Source organism: Danio rerio, chromosome 7 (genome assembly GCF_049306965.1).
Source record: "Danio rerio strain Tuebingen ecotype United States chromosome 7, GRCz12tu, whole genome shotgun sequence".
In the NCBI taxonomy this organism is placed as follows: Eukaryota; Metazoa; Chordata; class Actinopteri; order Cypriniformes; family Danionidae; genus Danio; species Danio rerio.
In genome coordinates, this window is record NC_133182.1 from 21,394,782 (window position 1) to 21,414,716 (window position 19,935).

The window sequence follows — 19,935 nt, forward strand, 5'->3', positions numbered from 1 at the left end:
AAAATAATGCAAAAACTACAACCTACAAAGTTTCAACTAAATTTTTACTTTTTTTTTGTATGTTTTATACTTTTGATTTTTCCTCTTATTTAAATTTGTATTTAATATTTTTCTATAACATAAATTTGGCTGTACTAGTTTTTGGATCATTATCGTAAGTTATTTTGTTAGATAAGCTCCAGATTTGGCTTTAGTACTGTCTAATCTAATGTATATGTACAAATATAATATTGTATAGCTTCTTATTAAAAATATTAATTTAAAAGAGAGATTTGTGAGGGGTGTACTTATATATGTTGAGCACTGTAGTAATTGTCTGTGTGTGTCTTTTCAGGTTGTCACAGCCTCCTCAGACTCTAACAGACTTGGGAGAGAGCTTAAAACTTCTAGAAACTCTGCAGGCAGATCTGAATAAGATCGAAAGTCAAATTCCACCGATCCACGAGCAGTATGCCATCCTTACAAAATACGAGGTTGCTGTCGACCCCGCTGTGAGTGTCGTACACACACACACACACACACACACACACACACACACACACACACTCGCATACACACTCTCCCTGAGGTGATCCAGTCAGAAAGTCTCCTATATACTCTTTCATCTCTTGCCTCCATTCCATATTTGACTATGCTTTTATTCCACTTGGCACTCTTAGATTTGCTCTCTTTCTTTCTGTCTCTGTAGGTGTTGGAGTTGCTGGAGGCTCTGAATGCAGAGTGGGTGTGGTTTCAGCAGGTTGTGATTGACAGTGACATCATGTTGAAGAAACACAAAGACACGATGAAGAGTGGGCTGATCCTGTCCTCGGAGGAGTTTCAGAAGAAGACGCAGACTTTCCTGCAGAGCTTCAGTAGCAATGGTGAACACACACATTAACGTTTGAGTGTTATAGGATGGAAACACACACACACAGACACAGTCTGTAGGTTTCACAGACCCCACTGTGAGCTTCGCATCCCAGCATGCCTCTTTTTCTGTAGGTCAGCTCGCAACATGGACGGCACAGCAGGCCTTTGCTTTCTGGGACTGTGGGTGTTTGGGGTAGTGGAGAGTGCTGGGTAGAGCCATCAACCTCCCGCATGCCCCACGGCACATCACAACCAATTAGCCTTGAGATAATGTTTCAGAACACCATGAAGCCTCACCTGCAGCAGAAGTGACCGTCACGCTGACATCCTGCCCTTGACTGCACTTGCAGCTTGTCTTTCTTTCTCTCTCATTGTCCCAAAACGCTGCCCACCCCCCACCTCCTGTTAGCATCTCTGCGCTGTTTATTCTCTGCTCTATTAAAAACGGGATTGAAAAGTTCTTTATTCTGACTCACGCTGCCACCTCTTTTCACGAACAAAGTCACGTTGTGCTGAACTGTATCAAAGAGGACAGAGTTTTCGTCCTACTTTTCCTTCCCTCCTCTTTCATTCTTCCCCTTTTCCTGCACCTCTTTGCTCACTCGCTCCATATCTCGTTTCCATTGTGTTTGCGTTACCCTGTGATCGTTGATGGCTCTGTGAAGTCTGTTGTTTTTCAGTTTGATCTCCTGCCATTTGTCTCTCCTTCTATGTTCTTTTCCTCCCAGTATGAATCCAAAAGCCTTGATTCAGACAAAGTTGGAGCTTTGGCGCAGCCGATTACCGGGAAAGTCAACACGTGGCAAACGCGCTCCGCACTCACCGTTATTATTTCCCACAACCCCAGAATTTCCAACCGTGGGTGGTGGCTGCAACTTGTTGAGAACGCTGGGATTGTTTGGATTGTTCCTGCAAACAATAGTGGGCTCCTTCAGGTTAATGAGGCCAGGAAGCAGCTTTGTGCGAGAAGAAATTTGTATTCAAGAGAGAGAGACGGTTTCAATAATATCACACTCATTCAGTCCAAACACATACTACTGGCCCCTGCCAAGGTGCCCCTTCAAAATCTCATCTTCCGCTCTCCACGGGCCCAGTGTGACTTTCTGTGGAAAAATACGATATTGCATTTTGCAGAGCAGAGCCAATTAAACATGTATGATTGGCTGAAGTCTCCAAGGCAGATTTATCAAAAATTTATCACATTTTAACATTTGCTAATTAGATTTTCTTTACGTTTTAGTCAGGCACAACGGAGCGAGAGAACGGGCGTCATCAAACCTCTCAACACCCGTGCTCCTGAATTCGTTCTGCTCCAGCGACGCACTTCAGCGTGTGCTAAATGCTTCAGTAAATCAGACTTTACGCAAATATTGACTGGAGATCCCTGATGGATCTACGCACGCTGCTTAATGGCTCGCCTTAATGCAGAATTGTGTAAATGTGTTTTTTTTTGTAATTGGCGGAGATGTAGTCGTGTGATTTAGACCGAGTGTTTGATGGAATCTATTATAAACGCTGACAGACATAAACACTTGTGCCTGTAAACATATCACAGAGGCCTTTGGGGCAGATAACAGCAACTACTGTTGTCTATGCGAGCACACTCGTGTGTGTTACTACACGCATCGTGTGTTGGCATCCTGAGATGAATGAGCTGCTTTTCAAAAGATCAAATATCTCGTAAATCAAATCTGTCGCAAGTTCACGTGAATTGTGGGAGTCCCGGCCTGTGAGCGGAGCTGGGTCCGGGCCAGAACTCACACACTGCTCAGGAAAGAGACCTACTGACCTGCCAACTGTGAAACCGCATTAATAGCACATTCTGAGAAACATGCTCACTTTGCTAACTTTCTGGCAATCTGGATGGTTTATTTTTTTTTTTAAGTAAAAAGCTGCTCTTTATGGAAATTTTAGATTGCAATTAGGGATGCTCAGATCAGGATTTTTGCAGCTGATACGAGTACCAATTCCTTGTCATGGTGATCGGCCAACAATGAGTACCAATTCTAATGCTTCAAGATTTAAAATGCATTAAGCACATTTTCACTCCAAGGATGAAACTTAAGTGGAGATCTCTCCTTACCTCAGAGAATGAATTAAGGATGCTGCATATAATCTTTTAAACTCAACTCTATTAACCATTTAGGTGTGGACATATCATGGCCAATAGAAAATGGAATATAATACAACACAGATATAAAAATTGGTAATAAAAATTACAATTATCCACTCGTCACAGCAATGCAAAACACGGTAAATACTTTGGTTGCACTCATGTGGGTCGCACCAATAGACTTTATAAGCAGGTCGCACCACATCTGTATATAATTTAGCTGTTGTGATGCGAGCGCATCAGTCGCTCAATGCTGAGTTCAGACTGCATGATTTTATCCCTGATTTTGACTCGCTTATAGGTTTTGTGAAATCACAGACATATGCCTAAAATCACAGGCAAATTGGTGCTTGTTCACATGAGTGAGTGTCCTTCATAGTTCATAGAGTACTATCAAGGACGGGATATGAGAGAATTGCCGATGAGTCACAGACGCCCATGAGATATTTGGCATGCTAAATATCTGGAGCTGTCGGCGATTTAAATCATGCCGTGTGAAATGTTTTCTGATTGAAAATAACATCCGCGATCACCTACAGCCAATGAGAGGGCAGCATTCACTAGTACAGGTACCTGCAGGCCAGCGGGAGGCTGGGAGAGAAGTTAAAAGCGCTCATTTTCAGTTAATTTGGACCCAAAAAACTAGTGTAAATTTGGCAGGAGCACTGTGTCTGTTTGACTTGTCATCTGATCAATAACACAATCAGGTCGAAAAGTTAAAAAAAGGTTGAGGAGAGATTGTTAATTCTCCTTAAAAGCCAGGTGAGCTTTCTATAAGCCAGGTGAGTTTCTAAAGCTAAAGTCTTTTGTCATTATGTAGTTAACAACGAAAGATATATTACATGACCTCGTGTTGTTTCCAAGTCACTTCTCGCATTTGTTTGGTTGTGAGACGTAGTTTGGACAATGTTGTCTGTGATTCTTCCTATTTTAAAGTCATGCAGTGTGAACTCTCCTATCCTACAGTGTAAACAGCACCGACAGAACGCTACGCCAGATAGATATGCAGTGTGAAAACATCCATGACACGACTACTTTAAAATTCATGCAGTCTGAACACTGCATGTACATAAGCCTCCACACATTATTTACCTTACATGTTTTGGCTGCTGTAGGCTATGTATATTATATGGGAGTGCACGTGCATCTTTCTCTGCTTGTAAATTCATAAACAAACACCTGTGATCGGTTCATGAGTTTGACCAGATTGGCGAGTACCAATAGTGAGTACTGAGTGAGTACACAAAATGTGATTATCGACAGATACCGATCTTCGACTGATCGATCGGAGCATCCCTAATTGTAATCATTACAATCATTTTTGTATGTTTTTGTTATTTGTTTGAATGTGTTTGCAGGCCCGTTTGGCAGTAGTGTTACCCCACATTCTGCACTGCAGCAGGTGTCAGAGCTGCGCGCCCAGTTGGAGGCGCTTAAAGAAGAAGAGCAGAACATATGCTCTGGTCTCAACATCTTCACTATTGAACAACCAGCCTCTAAAGACATCCTCGCTTTAGAGAAGGTGCCTATTCACTCCTGTTAAAGTAATGCAACTTTTCTCTCTGCAGTTCTTCATAGACATATTGAACGCATAGCAGCACAAAAGAGCGCAGAGAGCTCTTTGGCTGAGGGCAATTTACTGGTCCTGCGTGACAGCAAATTGAACAATATTGTTAGTGAAAGGTCATTTGTGGTTCAGTACACCATGATGCTTAGATATGGTGTTCATAAGTGTGTGTGTTTGTAGGATGTGGATTACCTGCAGCAGGTCTGGGAGATTGCCCGACAGTGGGAGGATCTGTGGGCCGAGTGGAAGGGGGGTCATTTGGCCTCTCTGCAGACTGAGGTCATGGACAACACTGCCCAGACAATGTTCAAGACACTCCACAAACTCAGCCGAGCATTTAAGGCAAGTTAGCTCAAACACATTCTGTACTTCATGCTCTCAACCTTAGTCAGTTTAGGAGCCAGTGTGACAATTATGGGAGATTCAAATGCACAACGGTTTCATTTTCAGTATATAATTTGAGAGATCAGTACTGATGTGGGGATCACCGATTTATCCAAACAAATGAGCAGTACAAAGTACGACCCATGTAAAAATGTACTCTAAGTAACTTGCAGTTTATTTTTTTAAACAGGGTGCCAGAAGAGACAGAAGTTATGTGCTGCAGCATTAAGCTAAAAACACCTAAATAGAACCAATTTAATTACTTTAAATGCTATATAAAACCTATAAAGAACATGTAATGGTTCTCTAGCAGTTCTTTAAGGTGGTTTAGGTACTGCACAGTATAGCACTTTATTAAGTAGGTGCTATGTATAATTAAATGTGGTTCTTTGCCTTGTAATGATAGGGGAACCACTTTAAATGCTATTTTAGCGCTGTTTTTTTCTATAATGTGTATTTAATGCTATATAAACCATTTTGTACACCATATACAGATTACACCAATTCTCTACTCCCTCCACTGGGACCCTGTTAAGTATTAGAATTGATTTTAAGCTTTTGATGTTTGTTGTTAATGGTTTCAATGGCCTTGCTCCTACTTATTTATGCTAAATTTTGCACATTCACTAACCCAGCAGAGGTTTGTGATCTGCTGACCAACTTCAGCTTGAAGTCCCTCAATCAAGATACAAACAGATCGCTCTTTTGCAGTGGCAGGTCATAAACTTTGGAATACCCTTCCTTCTAAGCTTCGTACAATCACTGACCTGGCACTTTATAAAGCCTTATTTATAAAGCTTAACACCCACTTGTTTAAATTGGCTTTTAATGCATAGCACTGACACTTCGTTATGTTTAAATGTTTGTTGTATTTGTATTATTGTATTGTTTTTTATTGTCTGCTTTTTATTGTGTTATGTAATTTGCTTTTACTTGTGTAAAGCACTTTGGTCAACCTTGGTTGTTGTAAAGTGCTATATAAATAAAAGCTGATTCATTGATTGATTGATTGATTAATTGATTGATTGATTGATTGATTGATTGATTGATTGATTGATTGATTGATTGATTGATTGATTGATTGATTGATTGATTGATTGATTGATATAGCACCCTAACCACATAGAACCACTGGAGAACCAATACAGGTTCCTTTTAGGTTCTGTATAGATCTTAAATTAGTTCTCCTATGATTACTAGACAGATAAACACTAAAAAACTTTTAGTGTATGTACAATTAAATTGTACAATTGGTGTATGTACAATCAAAATATAAAACTAAAATCATAAAGGTAAACTTAATATTAAATAAAACAGTAATAATAAATTTAAATTATATTGAGTTTATTCTTTTAATTATAAGATTCTAATTTTAAAATGTTTTTGTCCACAAAGGATTTTTTTGTGGAAAACTTTTCAATGAATTATAGTCAAACTTACACACTACTATTCAAAAAAATATTACATTATTACATTCAAATATATACATACTGTATATTTCAAATACTGTACATTCTGAACTTTCTAATAATCAAAGAAGGTTTCCACAAAGGTATTAAGCTACATAACTGTTTTCTTTTTATATATTTTATTTTTATTTCTTATTTAAGGAAGAAAAAAATGAAAAGAAAAAGGAACTTAAATGAACTGTTGACTGGTCCCATATGCCCTTATATTAACAAATATGTATAAAGATCAGTTTACAAAATTAAACGGCATAAGCACAATCTATTTTTCCTATTATTGCGGGTATCTGTCTATTTCCAGTTTTAATCAAAAATTATTATTTCCATATTTTGTACATTAGAGACTATATCCAACCATTCAGATTTAGTTTGAGTTTTGGTTTTAAGTTACAGTTTTATTGCTGAATGCTAGTAGTATTTTTAATAAATACTATCACCTTATTACTATTAAGTTGACTGCTATACTTCTCAAGCAAATTGTTGAAAAAGAGAAGAACATTCCATCCTCAAAAATATTATGTAACTTCTTTCAACAGTACTAAACTCAAAAATCAGCCGAATAAGTCCAAAATTAGTAGATTGAGTTCTGAAGGATCATGTGACAGTGAATACTGAAATAATGGCTGTTTAAAATACAACTTTCACAGTATGTGAGTTATCAAAATTACAATGTTAAAAAAGACGAATAAATACTGTTATAAATGAATTGTTCATTGTTAGTTCAGTTCACGTTAGCATATACTTTAAATAATGGAACCTTATTGTTAAGTATTACCACTTTTCAAAATGTTTATTTGGTAAACTGCTTTTTAAAATTGTAAATTATTTCACAGTAATACTTTTTTCTTTATGTTTGATCAAACAAAGGAAAAGTAATTTTTCCTAATTTTTAGTCACTAATGTAACTGAAAGTGATGAATGATTTTATTCTTTCATTACTTTTCAGGTCATCAGAATATGCATGAGTACTGCAAAGAAATGTTTAATAACATAAGATTTTAATACTTATACTATTAATTGACCAAAGTGTCACAGGTTGTACACCTTATAGAGACCTTCACATTAAAAACTAGCAGCCACCAGGGCTCCGTTTACTATAGCTACCATCAGTGATGATGTCTCTCACTCATCTTTACTGTACTCACACACACACACTGGTGCTGCTTCATTAGGGTCCAGCAGAGACTCTCATTCCTTCCTTTCTCTTTGTAACTGTGATAAAAGCTCTTTTGTGTAGCTAATTACCCTTTAAAGCTAATTTAGCTCTCTTTCTCACCGGCTTCTCATTATCCTGACATTTAGCTTTAAGCAGATTAGAAACACCTGCTTGATTTAGACCCTTCGGGTGCTCTTCCACTGACAGGGGATCATTCCATAACAACACAACACAACACTCAGCAGTTTACAAATTCAGCCTGCAGTGGGATCTTGACAATTACAAAATAATGGTTATGTGTGTATGTGTTCTTACAGGACAAACACTGGGAGATTGTGGACTCCTCTAAGAGCAGGATTGAGCAGTTTAAGAAGATCATCCCACTGATCACAGATCTTAGGAATTCAGCCTTGAGAGAGAGGTGGGGGGCTCACACACACATACATACTTTATTATGTCTATTAGGACTCTTTATATTATATTATAATATTGTTCATACTGTAGAAAGCTTACTTTGTAATTTTTATTTATAAACTAATTTCGAGAAGATCACAGGCTTATGATTGACCACAGCTGGTCATATGATCAGATTTCCTTAACTCAGTCATCTTGTTTCGAAGAATTTTTCTCTTTCCTTGATTTATCCAGGACATGGTGGCTCAGTGGTTAGCTCTGTCGCCTCACAGCAAGAAGATCGCTGGTTTGAGTCCTGGCTGGGCCAGTTGGCATTTCTGTGTGGAGTTTACATGTTCTCCCCCCGCTCGCGTGGGTTTCCCCTTGGTACTCAAGTTTCCTCCCACAGTCCAAAGACATGCAGTATGAGTTAATTGAATAAACTAAATTGGCCCAGTACTTGAGTATTTTAGTACTGGGCATTCACCGCATAACCATTAATGGTACAGTTGGCGGTTCATTCCACCGTGGTAACCCCTAATAATTAAGGAATAAACGGGAAAAGCTCCAGGCTCAAGGATCCTCTGAGCTCATTGCTCTTTCCCAGAACAGCATGCCAAACACACTTTAGTATCAATCATCTGCTAAGTGCGAAGAATTGAAATGTCCCTTTAACCTAACCCTACCTAAAAGTACTAATTCTGCAACAAACTGTTTTCTCTGAGGGCACAAACATTGCCACTCAATGCCTGTCCGCTGTAGCTACCACAAAATCAGAGCGCCACATAGTTGTCCATTCATTTTTTATTGACTAAGCACAAAAAAAATCGACACAAGTGAATATTAAATCTGATGTCACCTTAATTTTTGGTTTGCTTTTTAAAAAATGTGTAATCTACACTCCAAAATAAAGATGGAAAACTGATGGGTGTTGGAACCTTTTCAAGGGGCTCAAAGAGAAGAAACACAATATTTTACAGTCATGCATATGTAATGTTGATGGTGATTTGATGCAACAGGAGATGCAGACCAATACTCAGATATTAAAATGCTTTTTTATGCTAAATTAATTTAAACAGCAACTTTTAAAAGATTAAGAAACTTGAATACTGTCACATAGAAAATCTGCTCTAAAAGTAAAACTACAATAATTGCTAAATACTATAGTTGTTGCACATAAAAGTGTAAAGCCTGTACAAATAGCCTACAACAAATGTGGACAGTTATTGCGTATCAATTAGCAAACTGTTTTATATACTGAAACTTTTGTATAATTTTGCTACCATGGCTGCTAATTGTATATTAATCAGATGATGTCATTAAGCTGCTGTCTTGCTGACAGCCTGCATTCTCTGCATTGCTGATCATGATTTCGAGGATCAATAGATCTGTCCTTTACAGTAAACATGAGCACAAGCAGTAATCTCAAATAAATGTATATTTTAATCTGATTCACAAACTTGTTTTTAATCTGATTCACAAAAAAAAAAAAAAAAATCACCTTAGATCATTAAAGGGAGGTACAAAGAATGGACTGTCAGACTGCAGTATGTAAATATTTTCACATAGTGATGTAGATATTTAGTGTGGCATAATTTTGTACATAAAATACAGATGTGGACAAATTTTTTTATACCATCCAGTTTCATTAATTTGCCTTTTGGTGTTTCTGTTCTTTATAGGTTCTGTATAGATCTTAAATCTGTTCTTCTATGATTGCAGGCCAAATAACCACTAACCACAAATCTTTAAAACCAAAACACAATAATAAATTTAAAATAAAACCGCAATAATACATTTAAAATAAAACCACAATAATACATTTAAAATTATTTCTTATATTTAATTTTATTTTTAATTATGAGATTATAATTAAAAATATTTGTGCTACAAGTTTTTTGTGGTTAATTATTTAATGAATCACAATCATAAACTGGCATACTACCATTAAAAACTTTTTTAAAGGACATTAATAAAGGTGATAATATTGTCAGTATATTCTACAAAAGTTTTTAAAAGTTTACAAAAATGCTACAAAAGATTTTATTCTAATCTGATTCACAAACTTGTTTGAAGAACAAATAAATTTAGATCATTAAAGTGAGGAACAAAGAACTGTCAGGCTGCATTAAGTTAATATTTTCACATAGTGATGTAGAGATTTAAGGTAGTGCAGTATTTTGTCAATAAAATACAGATTTTATAACAATTTTTGTACCCTTCAATTTGGTCCAGTCCAGTTTCATTTACTTGCCTTTTAGTGTTTCTGTTGAACCATAATTCGAAAGCAATATCTGATTTTTGTTTGTTTATTTTTTTAATTAATCATTACATTTTTCAGTTTCAAGTTATTTCAGTGTTGGTTTTTCTTTTTTCAATTGAATATATATATATATATATATATATATTACAATATTATTTTAATTCAAAAGTTCCCACTTAGATATGCTTAGCATTTATAGCAGGTTTGGCATGCTCTCCGGGAGAGAACCCTGAGCTCAGAGATATTAGAGCCCAGGTCTCCAGCCCGGTCAATAAGCATATCAGGGTATCCGAGATCAGGTAGGTCTCGATAGCTCCCCCTTTAGAAAAGAGGGGAAAAGGAAAAGATGGGGTGGAATGGGGGAATTCTTCCAAAACGAAGATTAAAAAAAAAAGCAGTAAGAAGAAAATGATCCATTTATAGTAAGCTAGGATCATTCTGATTGGATTATTGCTGATTACAGTTGAGAGGCCAGCAGTGCTCAATCAAAGCACGTTCTCCTCTCGAAATTAGTTTATTAATCTTCACTAAATATTTCTATTTAATAAATCATAAGTTTTGTTTAGATGCATTAAAATACATTGCCTATATTCACTGAGAAATGAATAAAAATATTCATTTTCAAAATGGGGAATACTTAATTAGGCTGGACGCTATATATATATATATATATATATATATATATATATATATATATATATATATATATATATATATATATATATATATATATATATATATGTTAAATAGTTTATTTTTTTGTAGATATTTGTTTCCCACACACACACTGGGTTTTTGCATTTTATGAAGACACACCATTGACATAAGAATTCTATATAGTCAAATATTTCGGGCTTTAACTATCCTTTATCCTTGTGGAGACATTTTGTCTTGGACCACACACACACACACTCGCACACACACCAATGTCCTCAGCATAATGAAGTGTCATTCTCCCACTAATCCTCCTTATCAAGAGTGGTTCCTGACAAAATGACACTGTCATCTTTCATGTTGCCTCTTCAGTGGACAACCCGTCTTTGTAACTTGTGTCTGTTCGAGATATGGCCCTCTGTAGCTGGTGACCTGGGCTCTGTTGTGAAGTCCAGCTGATAATCATCAAAGGCCAAGGTTTGGTGCCGATTACTGTTCTAGGATCAGCTGTAATCCCACACCTTGACAGCCAGCCCTCAGTTCCAGCTCGTCACCTCTCTCCTTTCTATCACGCAGAGCGTTCATGCACTCCGGCGCCATCCCTGCAGAGAGAAACACAGCGTTTTCCGTTCTGCGTTTTTCTTCTGCCCTGTCATTCGCTCCCTAAGCCATCTGATTGGATGTGGCATTCCCAAAACAACAGCCCATCGGCCCCAATCAAACGTGCTACAACAGCCCTGGCGGAAACGGCATAGACAGGCCTCACGTTCCCCTGATGACAGCCGGCTAATCACACTGATGTAACCCTCTGAAAGATCCCTGTTAGCGTCTCCCGCTGGCCGGCGCAGCACATCAGGGAAGCAGATGAAAATAAACAGGGTTCCAGCCTCAGAAGTCCATGACCGCTAGAACGCGAGACTAAGAAAAACAGGCACTTGTAGGAGAGATCACATCCCAGAATGCTTGGGCCCAATCTCAGAGGGGCCAGCAATTGGCAAGATGTTTTTTTGAAGAAGCTCTCTTTTTTTTGTTTTCGTTTTGTGGATCAGATGTACTGGCGCTCTCTGTGGATTTCAGTGAGAAGACAACAAGCTGTGCATTATGGCTGCAGGATCTCTCATGAGAGAATTCAATCCTTGCACTGTCATTGGCCGTCACACCTGTTTATTATGACAAAATCTGACCGACAACATAACCAATCTTTTGTGACTAAACAGCAAAGTGGACTGTCTTTCTACAGCTCTTTAAATACTTTGAGTTGCACACATTCTCTGTTCATTCAAATTCAGCTTCATATCATTAGGGTTTTTTTTTATTAATAAATCAGCAACCTCATTTCTCCTGCAGGCCTACACAATGGTTCGGTTCTAAAAGTTATTAAAGAGGTCCTTTTTATGCTTTTTTACTCATTCAGCTTACTTGCCTAATGATGCTGTTTGAGCATGAAAAAAGATATGCAAAGTTACAAAGCATATTGCCAAGGAACTCGTTTTCTAATACCTCACTCATAGGCTTCTGTTTCATTTTAGGAATGTACACATTTCAAAGTATGATTCAATATATGAAGTAATTGATTCACAGTATATAAAAGTATTAATATATATCCCACTTAAGCAATGCAAACGGGTGTAAGCCCTAGTTGTTAGACATGCAATTTCATCCCTAGCTGTTTACATTCACATATTACAATATGGGGCGAGGCAGTGGCGCAGTAGTTAGTGCTGTTGCCTCACAGTATGAAGGTCGCTGGGTTGCTGGATCAAACCTCGGCTCAGTTGCTGTTTCTGTGTGGAGTTTGCATGTTCTCCTTGCCTTCGCGTGGGTTTCCTCTGGGTGCTCCGGTTTCCCCCACAGTCCAAAGACATGCGGTACAGGTGAATTGGCTAGGCTAAATTTTCCGTAGTGTATGAGTGTGTGTGTGAATGTGTGTGTGGATTTTTCCCATAGATGGGTTGCGGCTGGAAGGCATCCGCTGCGTAAAAACTTGTTGGATAAGTTGGTGGTTCATTCCGCTGTGGCGACCCCTGATTAATAAAGGGACTAAACCGACAAGAAAATGAATGAAAGAATGAATGAATATTACAATATGTTAATATGAGTGTTTTTATGTGATTTTAACTTAAGCTTTTGTGTTCTTGATAACTGAGGTGAAAGAGAACCTAATTTTAATACTTTCATATCATGCAACCTTTGCTTACACCCGAAAAGAGGCATTTACAGTGTATTCTAAAAACTGAAATTTGAAGTATTTTGAACTGAAACTTCACAGACACATTTTAGGAACACCCGAGACTTTTAGGTATCCCCTTCTGTAGCTGGTGACCTAGGCTCTGCCATTAAGTCCAGCTAATAATCATCAATGACCAAGGTTTGGTGTCGAATACTGTTCTAGGATTCTACTCTTCCGGCAGCTAGCTCTCTGCAACTCTCACATGGTCGCCCACTGATGCTAAGCAGGGCTGCGCCCAGTCAGTACCTAGATGGGAGACCACATGAGAAAGCTAGGTTGCTTCCTGAAGTGGTGTTATGGAGGACAACGGGGGCACTTAACTTGTGGTCTATGTGGGTCCTAACGCCCTTGTATATTGATGTAGTCGTTAAAAATCCCAGGTTGTCCTTCGAAAAAGAGTAGGGGTCTAGTCTGGGGTTGACTCATCATGGCCTCTGTCCATCATGGCCTGCTAACCATCCCCATATCATAATTGGCTTCATCACTCTGTCTCCTCTCCACCAATCAGCTGGTGTAGTGTGCAGTCTGGCGTATTATTGCTGCCATCGCATCAAGTTAGATGCTTACACTAGTGGTGGATGAGGAGACAATACCCCCCCCCCCCCCCCCCCCACCACATTGTGTAAAGTGCTTTGAATGTCTAGAAAAGCACTATATAAATGAAAGGAATTATTATTATTATTATTATTATTATTATTATTATTATTATTATTATTATAGGATCAGCTGTAATCCCACACCTTGACAGCCAGTTTTCAGTTCCAGCTTGTCACCTCTTTCCTTGTGATTTCTTTCCTAGCTGTTTACATTCACAAATAAAAGAAACATTGTTAACATGAGAGTTTCTATGTTATTTTAACACAAGCTTTTGTATTTTTGACAGCTGAGTTGAAAGAGATCTTAATTTAATACTCGTATGACGTGCAACCAAAAAAGGGGCATTTACTGCGGTGTGTAATTACTAAAAATTTGAAGTATTATGAGCTGAAACTTCACAGATAGGTTTTTTGGAACACCGTCTTATACGGAATTAAATCTTGTGTAAAGGGGCATATTATAACCTCTTAATCTGCCTCACAGCCTGCTGCCTAAATAGACGGCTGCATTCAAAGTCAGCATCATGTGTTCTTTACTGTACTCAATGCCTGCTTTATCTTGCCCAAAACCCAGAGCTTGGCGAAACTCTAATAAACAAATAATGTTCATTACTAAATGCATTTCAGTATTACAACAAATTTTATTTAATGTATAATGCAATGCAATGTTTAATGCATCTGTGCAATGCATTCTGGATTTGCCTTGTTTATGAATGAACCATGCTAACTGTAGCTGCATTCGGCCAACATGAGCTTGGGAGGCAGCACACAATAATTAGTTTGCCTTTCTTTTTGAAAATCCAATCTTTGATGTCTTAAAATGCTGCCTCATACGTGGCTCATTAAGTTTTGGACTAGATCAAATGGCTTTGATAAAAGGTTTTTCCATCTTATACGAGCTCAGATTCATGTGTCAATGTCAGAGCATCTTGACCAGTCAGATTGTATCTTCAAAAGATTGTGTGGATCTGTTTATTTTAGACACTGGAATCAAATAAGACAAGAGGTACAGCAGACGTTTGACCCGAGTAGTGCAGACTTCACTCTGGAGAAGATTGTGGCTTTGGGTCTGGACCACCATGCTGAGAGTATCAGTGACATTTCAGGAGCGGCCAGCAAAGAGCTCTCCATAGAACAGGTATGAAATGCTTTAGATGATACGATACCCTTTTCTCGCTTTCCTATTTAAGTTCATTTTAATCAGTTGAACATTCGATTCTAAGCAGAATTCATTCCTAAGTAAGAGCTTAAGTAAGAGCCACAAGAACCATTTCCCCTCTTTTGGGAATCTTAGAGTTATTATTGCATATTGTTCAATAAAAATAACACGTTCCTGTTTGTTTTTTAAATATGTGGTTTGAGGTGTCTTCTCCCGATAATGCCAAAAAGAACTTAAAGTGCACTTTCAGTTTTGATCATACAGATAAGAGCAATACATCAATCAAATCTGTTAGGTGTCTACTTTTTTGTGTGTAAAAATAAGGAAAATACTTCAGTGCCTTTAAGTTTCACTAAAATCCACTGAAACTACACAAAAACAAAACACAAACATATTCATTTTCTCATGTCTATCCATTTCTCAGTGAATATAGGTGATGTATTTTGGTGCATTTAAACAAAACAGATTTATTAAACAGATATATTTATTAAAATAATATTTCAGTCTCCAAACATATTTAGAAATTGAAAGATAAAACAATTAAACTCAAGAAAAATATTGCAAGAAAAATACAAACTACAAAATTTCAATTAAGTCTTTCATTTTTTTTCTCTTGATTTTTCCTCTTTTTTAAAATGTGTGTTGAATATTTTTCTATTGCATATAAATGTGAATACTAGTTGGACCATTATTGTAAGTTACTTGTTAGATAAGCTCCAGATTTGGCCTTAGTACTGACTAATCTAATGTATATGCACACACATAATATTGTATAGCTTCCTATAAAAAATATGAATTAAAAGATTAATTTGTGAGGGATGTACTTATAAATGCTGAGCACTGTATATTGTTTACCCAGAGTGTTTACATGGTCAAAATACAGCAAGTAATACAACAAGCATTTAGTTTGGGCTAATTTTGCAGCTGGATATTGCTTTACAATGCCCTTAATGGGTGAACATTAGACAGTGGGGGGGGGGGGGTCTTTTGTTTCTCCAGGCGTGAATTATTTGGAAGTTTTATTCAGCTACATTTTTTTTTCTAAAACTTACTAATCATGCATAATTTTTTTCTCTAAAAACGCAAGCATGTATATCAGTATTTCTCACATATTATTGTAGCACAGTTTTTGCTGAATACAAAAAATACACATTTGCCAGTACTATGTAATACGTAGATGAAATAAGCACAAATGTATCAAAGCATCTTAAGAGGCTTCAAAATCTCCTCCGACCCCTGAGGGTTATAGCACCATGACATAAATCGCTCTTTAAATGGCTAGTGAATACAGTTCCAAATATAGTGCAATTTATTGGTGTCTAATAAAGAGAAATCGAATTGCCCTTGATCCTTGGTGAAACATTTTTGAAAACATTCTGAAATGTTCATTCAGACCTTATGAGCTCACATTACACAATATCAGCACGTTTCCGATAAAATCTGTTTGAAGTAGGGTGTTGTGTGGAATGACAATGGCTTCCAGGATGCAAGAATTGATCATTTTATCTTGTTTAGTGTGTCATTGTGTAGGACAGCAAGTCCCACCTCTTGCAAGACCCACAGCAACCTGACAGAAAGACTAGCATGCTTACTTTTTTCATTGGTTTGAGTCCCGGCTAGACCAGAAGGCATTTCTATGTGTTTGCACATTCTCCCTGTGTTTGCGTGGGTTTCCCCCCACAGCTCGCAGACATTTGGTTTAGTTGAATTGGATAAACTAAAATTGTCTGTAGTGTACCTGTATGTGTGTGTATGTGAATGAGAGAGCATAGAGGCATTTCCTAGCACTGGGGGTTCACCGGTTAGTGTACTCTCAGTGCTAGGTTGAAGCTTAAAGGCTATCCGCCACATAAAAGCAAAAAAATGTAAATGCAAAAGTAATTGCCGGTTCATTTTACTGTGTCGACCCCTAATAAAGCAGGGACAAAGTTGAAGGAAAGTGAGTGAGTGAAAGGTTTGAAAGCACTTGAGGGTGAGTAAATAGTCAATTTTTGGGTGAACTTTCCCTTTAATTTTAGTCCACCTCAGAAACATTCAGTTCACTAAAAGATATTTTGAAAAAGCAGCAGCATTGTGAATAATTCACAAAGCAGTCGATTGTGAAATGTGAAGAACAAAGTTTTTTTTTTTCATTTCATGGCCCCTTAAGAGTATCTTCCTCATTCAATTTTTTTTATTCTTTTGTCTCAGCGAAGGACTGTAGGTTCATCAAGGTTCATTTCCCTCTGCTCCGGCATATGATCCTCAGAGGTTCCGTATGTAAAAGAGAAAAGGAAAGTCACTGTCAGGAGGATTTTGGTCAGAGGTCAGGTTTGGAAGGTCAAAGATGATCTCCTTAGAGTGACATCCGGTATTCGGAGCGCCCCAGTAGAGAATCTCAGCAGAGAGAGAGCCACAGTTTGAGAGTCTGCAGCAGTGCAGATGTGTTTGCATTAGCCAAACAGTCTGAATCTAAAGGCCACAGTGTTCATGAGTACAAAGCTATCACACTGCTCTTTGTTTATACTAACGGTCAGGTTTGTATTTATTTTAAAACGTAGGCCTGCTTTCACATATTACAGCAGCATGGAACATTAGTAGCTTGGAACGGAAGCAGAAAGAAAAGAAGCGTTTTGGTGTTAAGGTTTGTCTGGCTGTGTGCAAGTCTGTGCAAGCATGCTTTTAAGTTAACGATTTAAATTAGAAATAAAACACAATCTGAGTTATAAAATCATACCGCAATAATGAAAAATGTTTTTCAGTTAAAATTACAATTACAAAATATTAAATTGCACTTACCAAAATTATTAATCAGCACTTTTTTTCAACATTGAGACACTTGAGACACTTCAAACTTAAAGCATTGAGACACATGAAACTTAAGACTAGTGACGGTTTGTTCTCGGGCAGTAATTCTTTTATTCACGCATGTACACAATTTTGCAGATGAAGGAGAAGATTAGTTCATTTTTGGCTTCTCTATTACAAGGGGTTTCCAAACTTTTCAGCCCGAGACCCCTAAAATAACAATGCCAGTGACTCGCGAACCACAAATTTCTCTTAGGTGCTTATACATATGCAAACATTGCTCATACAACGTTAGACCTATATAAACACAAGCATATTGACAACACAAAAACTGCGACAGTCTTACAACCATATCATTTTTATAATCATTTATTAATTTGTTTATTATTAACCTCAGCTAAAGAGACTGCTGGACACAATGTTTTCACAAGTCTATTCTTGGTCTAATTTTGGAGAACGCCAATCAGAGATCATTCTAAATTGTTCAGTTGTGGCCTGTATTTGTTTTTTTTTTATGTCTTTGATTGCCATAAAGTTGTCAAAAAGTTTAACCTGGTGCTGTAAGATCAATCTGCTGAAGCTGTCACTATTGCTGTGTTCTTAGTCTAGCATACCACACCGATCCTGTAAAACAATTTAGGCTGATGACTTTTCATTTGAATGTTGTTGTTTTTACTATTAAAAACTAATATTTTTATCTTCTGTAAGTTATGGTAAAAATATTATAATTCTAATAGTTTTAAAAAATTTGACTTTTTTTAAATCACCAAGCGACCCCCTGTCATTGTCCCACGACCCCCCAGGGGGTCCCAACACCTGCTTTGGGAACCACTGCTCTATCAGGTTAGAGTCGTTCTTTCATCATGTGAAAGACAGAAGCCAATCATATACATTTAGAGCCAGAAAATGATTTGATTCGTTCATCTCTTGAGTCCTCAGTTTGAGTCGTCCGATCATCACGTGAAAGACAGAGGCTAATCATGTACATTTAGAGCTGGAAATAGATTTGATCCATTAATCTCTTGGTTTTGAGTCATCTCTTTAGATGCTGTCACATGATGAACGAACGACTACCAAAAGACTCAAAAGGTAAACTAATTTTGGGTGTAATTTTGAGTCAGGACAATGATCTGAACTTCCTATCACTCCTTGAGACACTGGAGTCATTAAAATTGGCTTTAATATCAAACGAATAAATAATGTTTTAAAATATATTGAAATAGAAAACTAAATAAAGTGCATTATAAGAGCATTTTAAATTCATACTGACACCAAACTTTTAAACTGCAGCATATTTACATATACTATTTGAAAATGTGTTTATGTCAGATTTTATGAATAAACACAGTACTGGAACAAATAACTTCCCCATTGTTTGAAAAGGGCCTGGCCTGATGCAAATTCCCAAACATTTTTATTCAGCACCACTGATTGACTCCAGACGCTTTAAGCAGTTTATTGCTATGTTTTGGGTTCAGCGTAAATTAATTACCATTTGGAAGTAAATGTCATTCCACCTCCTCATGTAAATTAGATTTCATGGCCACCAAGATTGTAATAATCCTCAAAGGGCCACTAGTGATATCCATTATATTATTTGTATTATAATTTATGACGGTTATTGTAGGAAATGTGCTCTATAAAAAAACAAAACAGAAGTCTCTTTATTTTCCACATAGAGCTGTTATGCAGCAAAAGTGCCTTTACAGTAAAAGCACAAGCTACATTATGTGCCTCAAAAGCAGGATGTGTGAAACAGGCCTAAGAGTCGACTGGTTTATAGTCCTATTTTAGACTTGAAAAGGGAAAATTTCCTGGACTGTGTTCAGTAATGGTGCAGTACAGTACGAGCGCAGTGCTGCTGGAGGCGTCTGTCCCCAGGCTGCAGTCGTGGGTCATGTGTGCCGGCCACAGGGGAAATGAGCCTTGTGCTTAATTTCCTTCAGAGCAGCCTTTACTGGCCCTGCAGAGGAGAGCTGCCCTGTCCAGCTGTCAGACTGTGGAAGGCTGCACTTCTCCCTTCTCCCCTCTCTTCTCGCTTTCAGCCCAGGGAGATTCCCAGACGTTCTGCTCTGTGCTTGCAGAGGTTACAACAACACAGCTTTGGTTCGAGAGCGGCAATGGGAGAGCAAACCCTCATAACCCCCAAAGCACAGAGCGGTTCACCTAGAAGTCACCCGCAGAGAGAGAGAGAGAGAGAAGAGAAAAGCAGATAGTGTAAATGAGAAGCGTCGTTGGCATGGTGCATGCCTGGTGTTTTTGGAAAGACCCCATCTTTGAATTTTTTTTGTAAGGGGGAATTTTTGAAACTGAGA

The 19,935-nt window shown here is 37.7% G+C and overlaps 2 protein-coding genes across 2 annotated transcripts in view; both read left to right on the top strand.

Annotated features, from left to right (window-relative positions):
• The window catches only part of efnb3b (ephrin-B3b), an 888,832-nt gene that overhangs the window by 455,712 nt on the left and 413,185 nt on the right, over positions 1-19,935 (top strand). The gene's annotated exons all lie outside the window — the stretch shown is intronic.
• dnah2 (dynein, axonemal, heavy chain 2) overlaps positions 1-19,935 on the top strand; it is a 306,887-nt gene that overhangs the window by 93,700 nt on the left and 193,252 nt on the right. The window contains exons 22-27 of the mRNA XM_009303124.5: positions 335-491; positions 689-863; positions 4,324-4,487; positions 4,713-4,874; positions 7,856-7,959; positions 14,656-14,812. Coding sequence (XP_009301399.2) covers positions 335-491; positions 689-863; positions 4,324-4,487; positions 4,713-4,874; positions 7,856-7,959; positions 14,656-14,812 — 919 coding nt within the window. The remainder of the gene's footprint in view (positions 1-334; positions 492-688; positions 864-4,323; positions 4,488-4,712; positions 4,875-7,855; positions 7,960-14,655; positions 14,813-19,935) is intronic.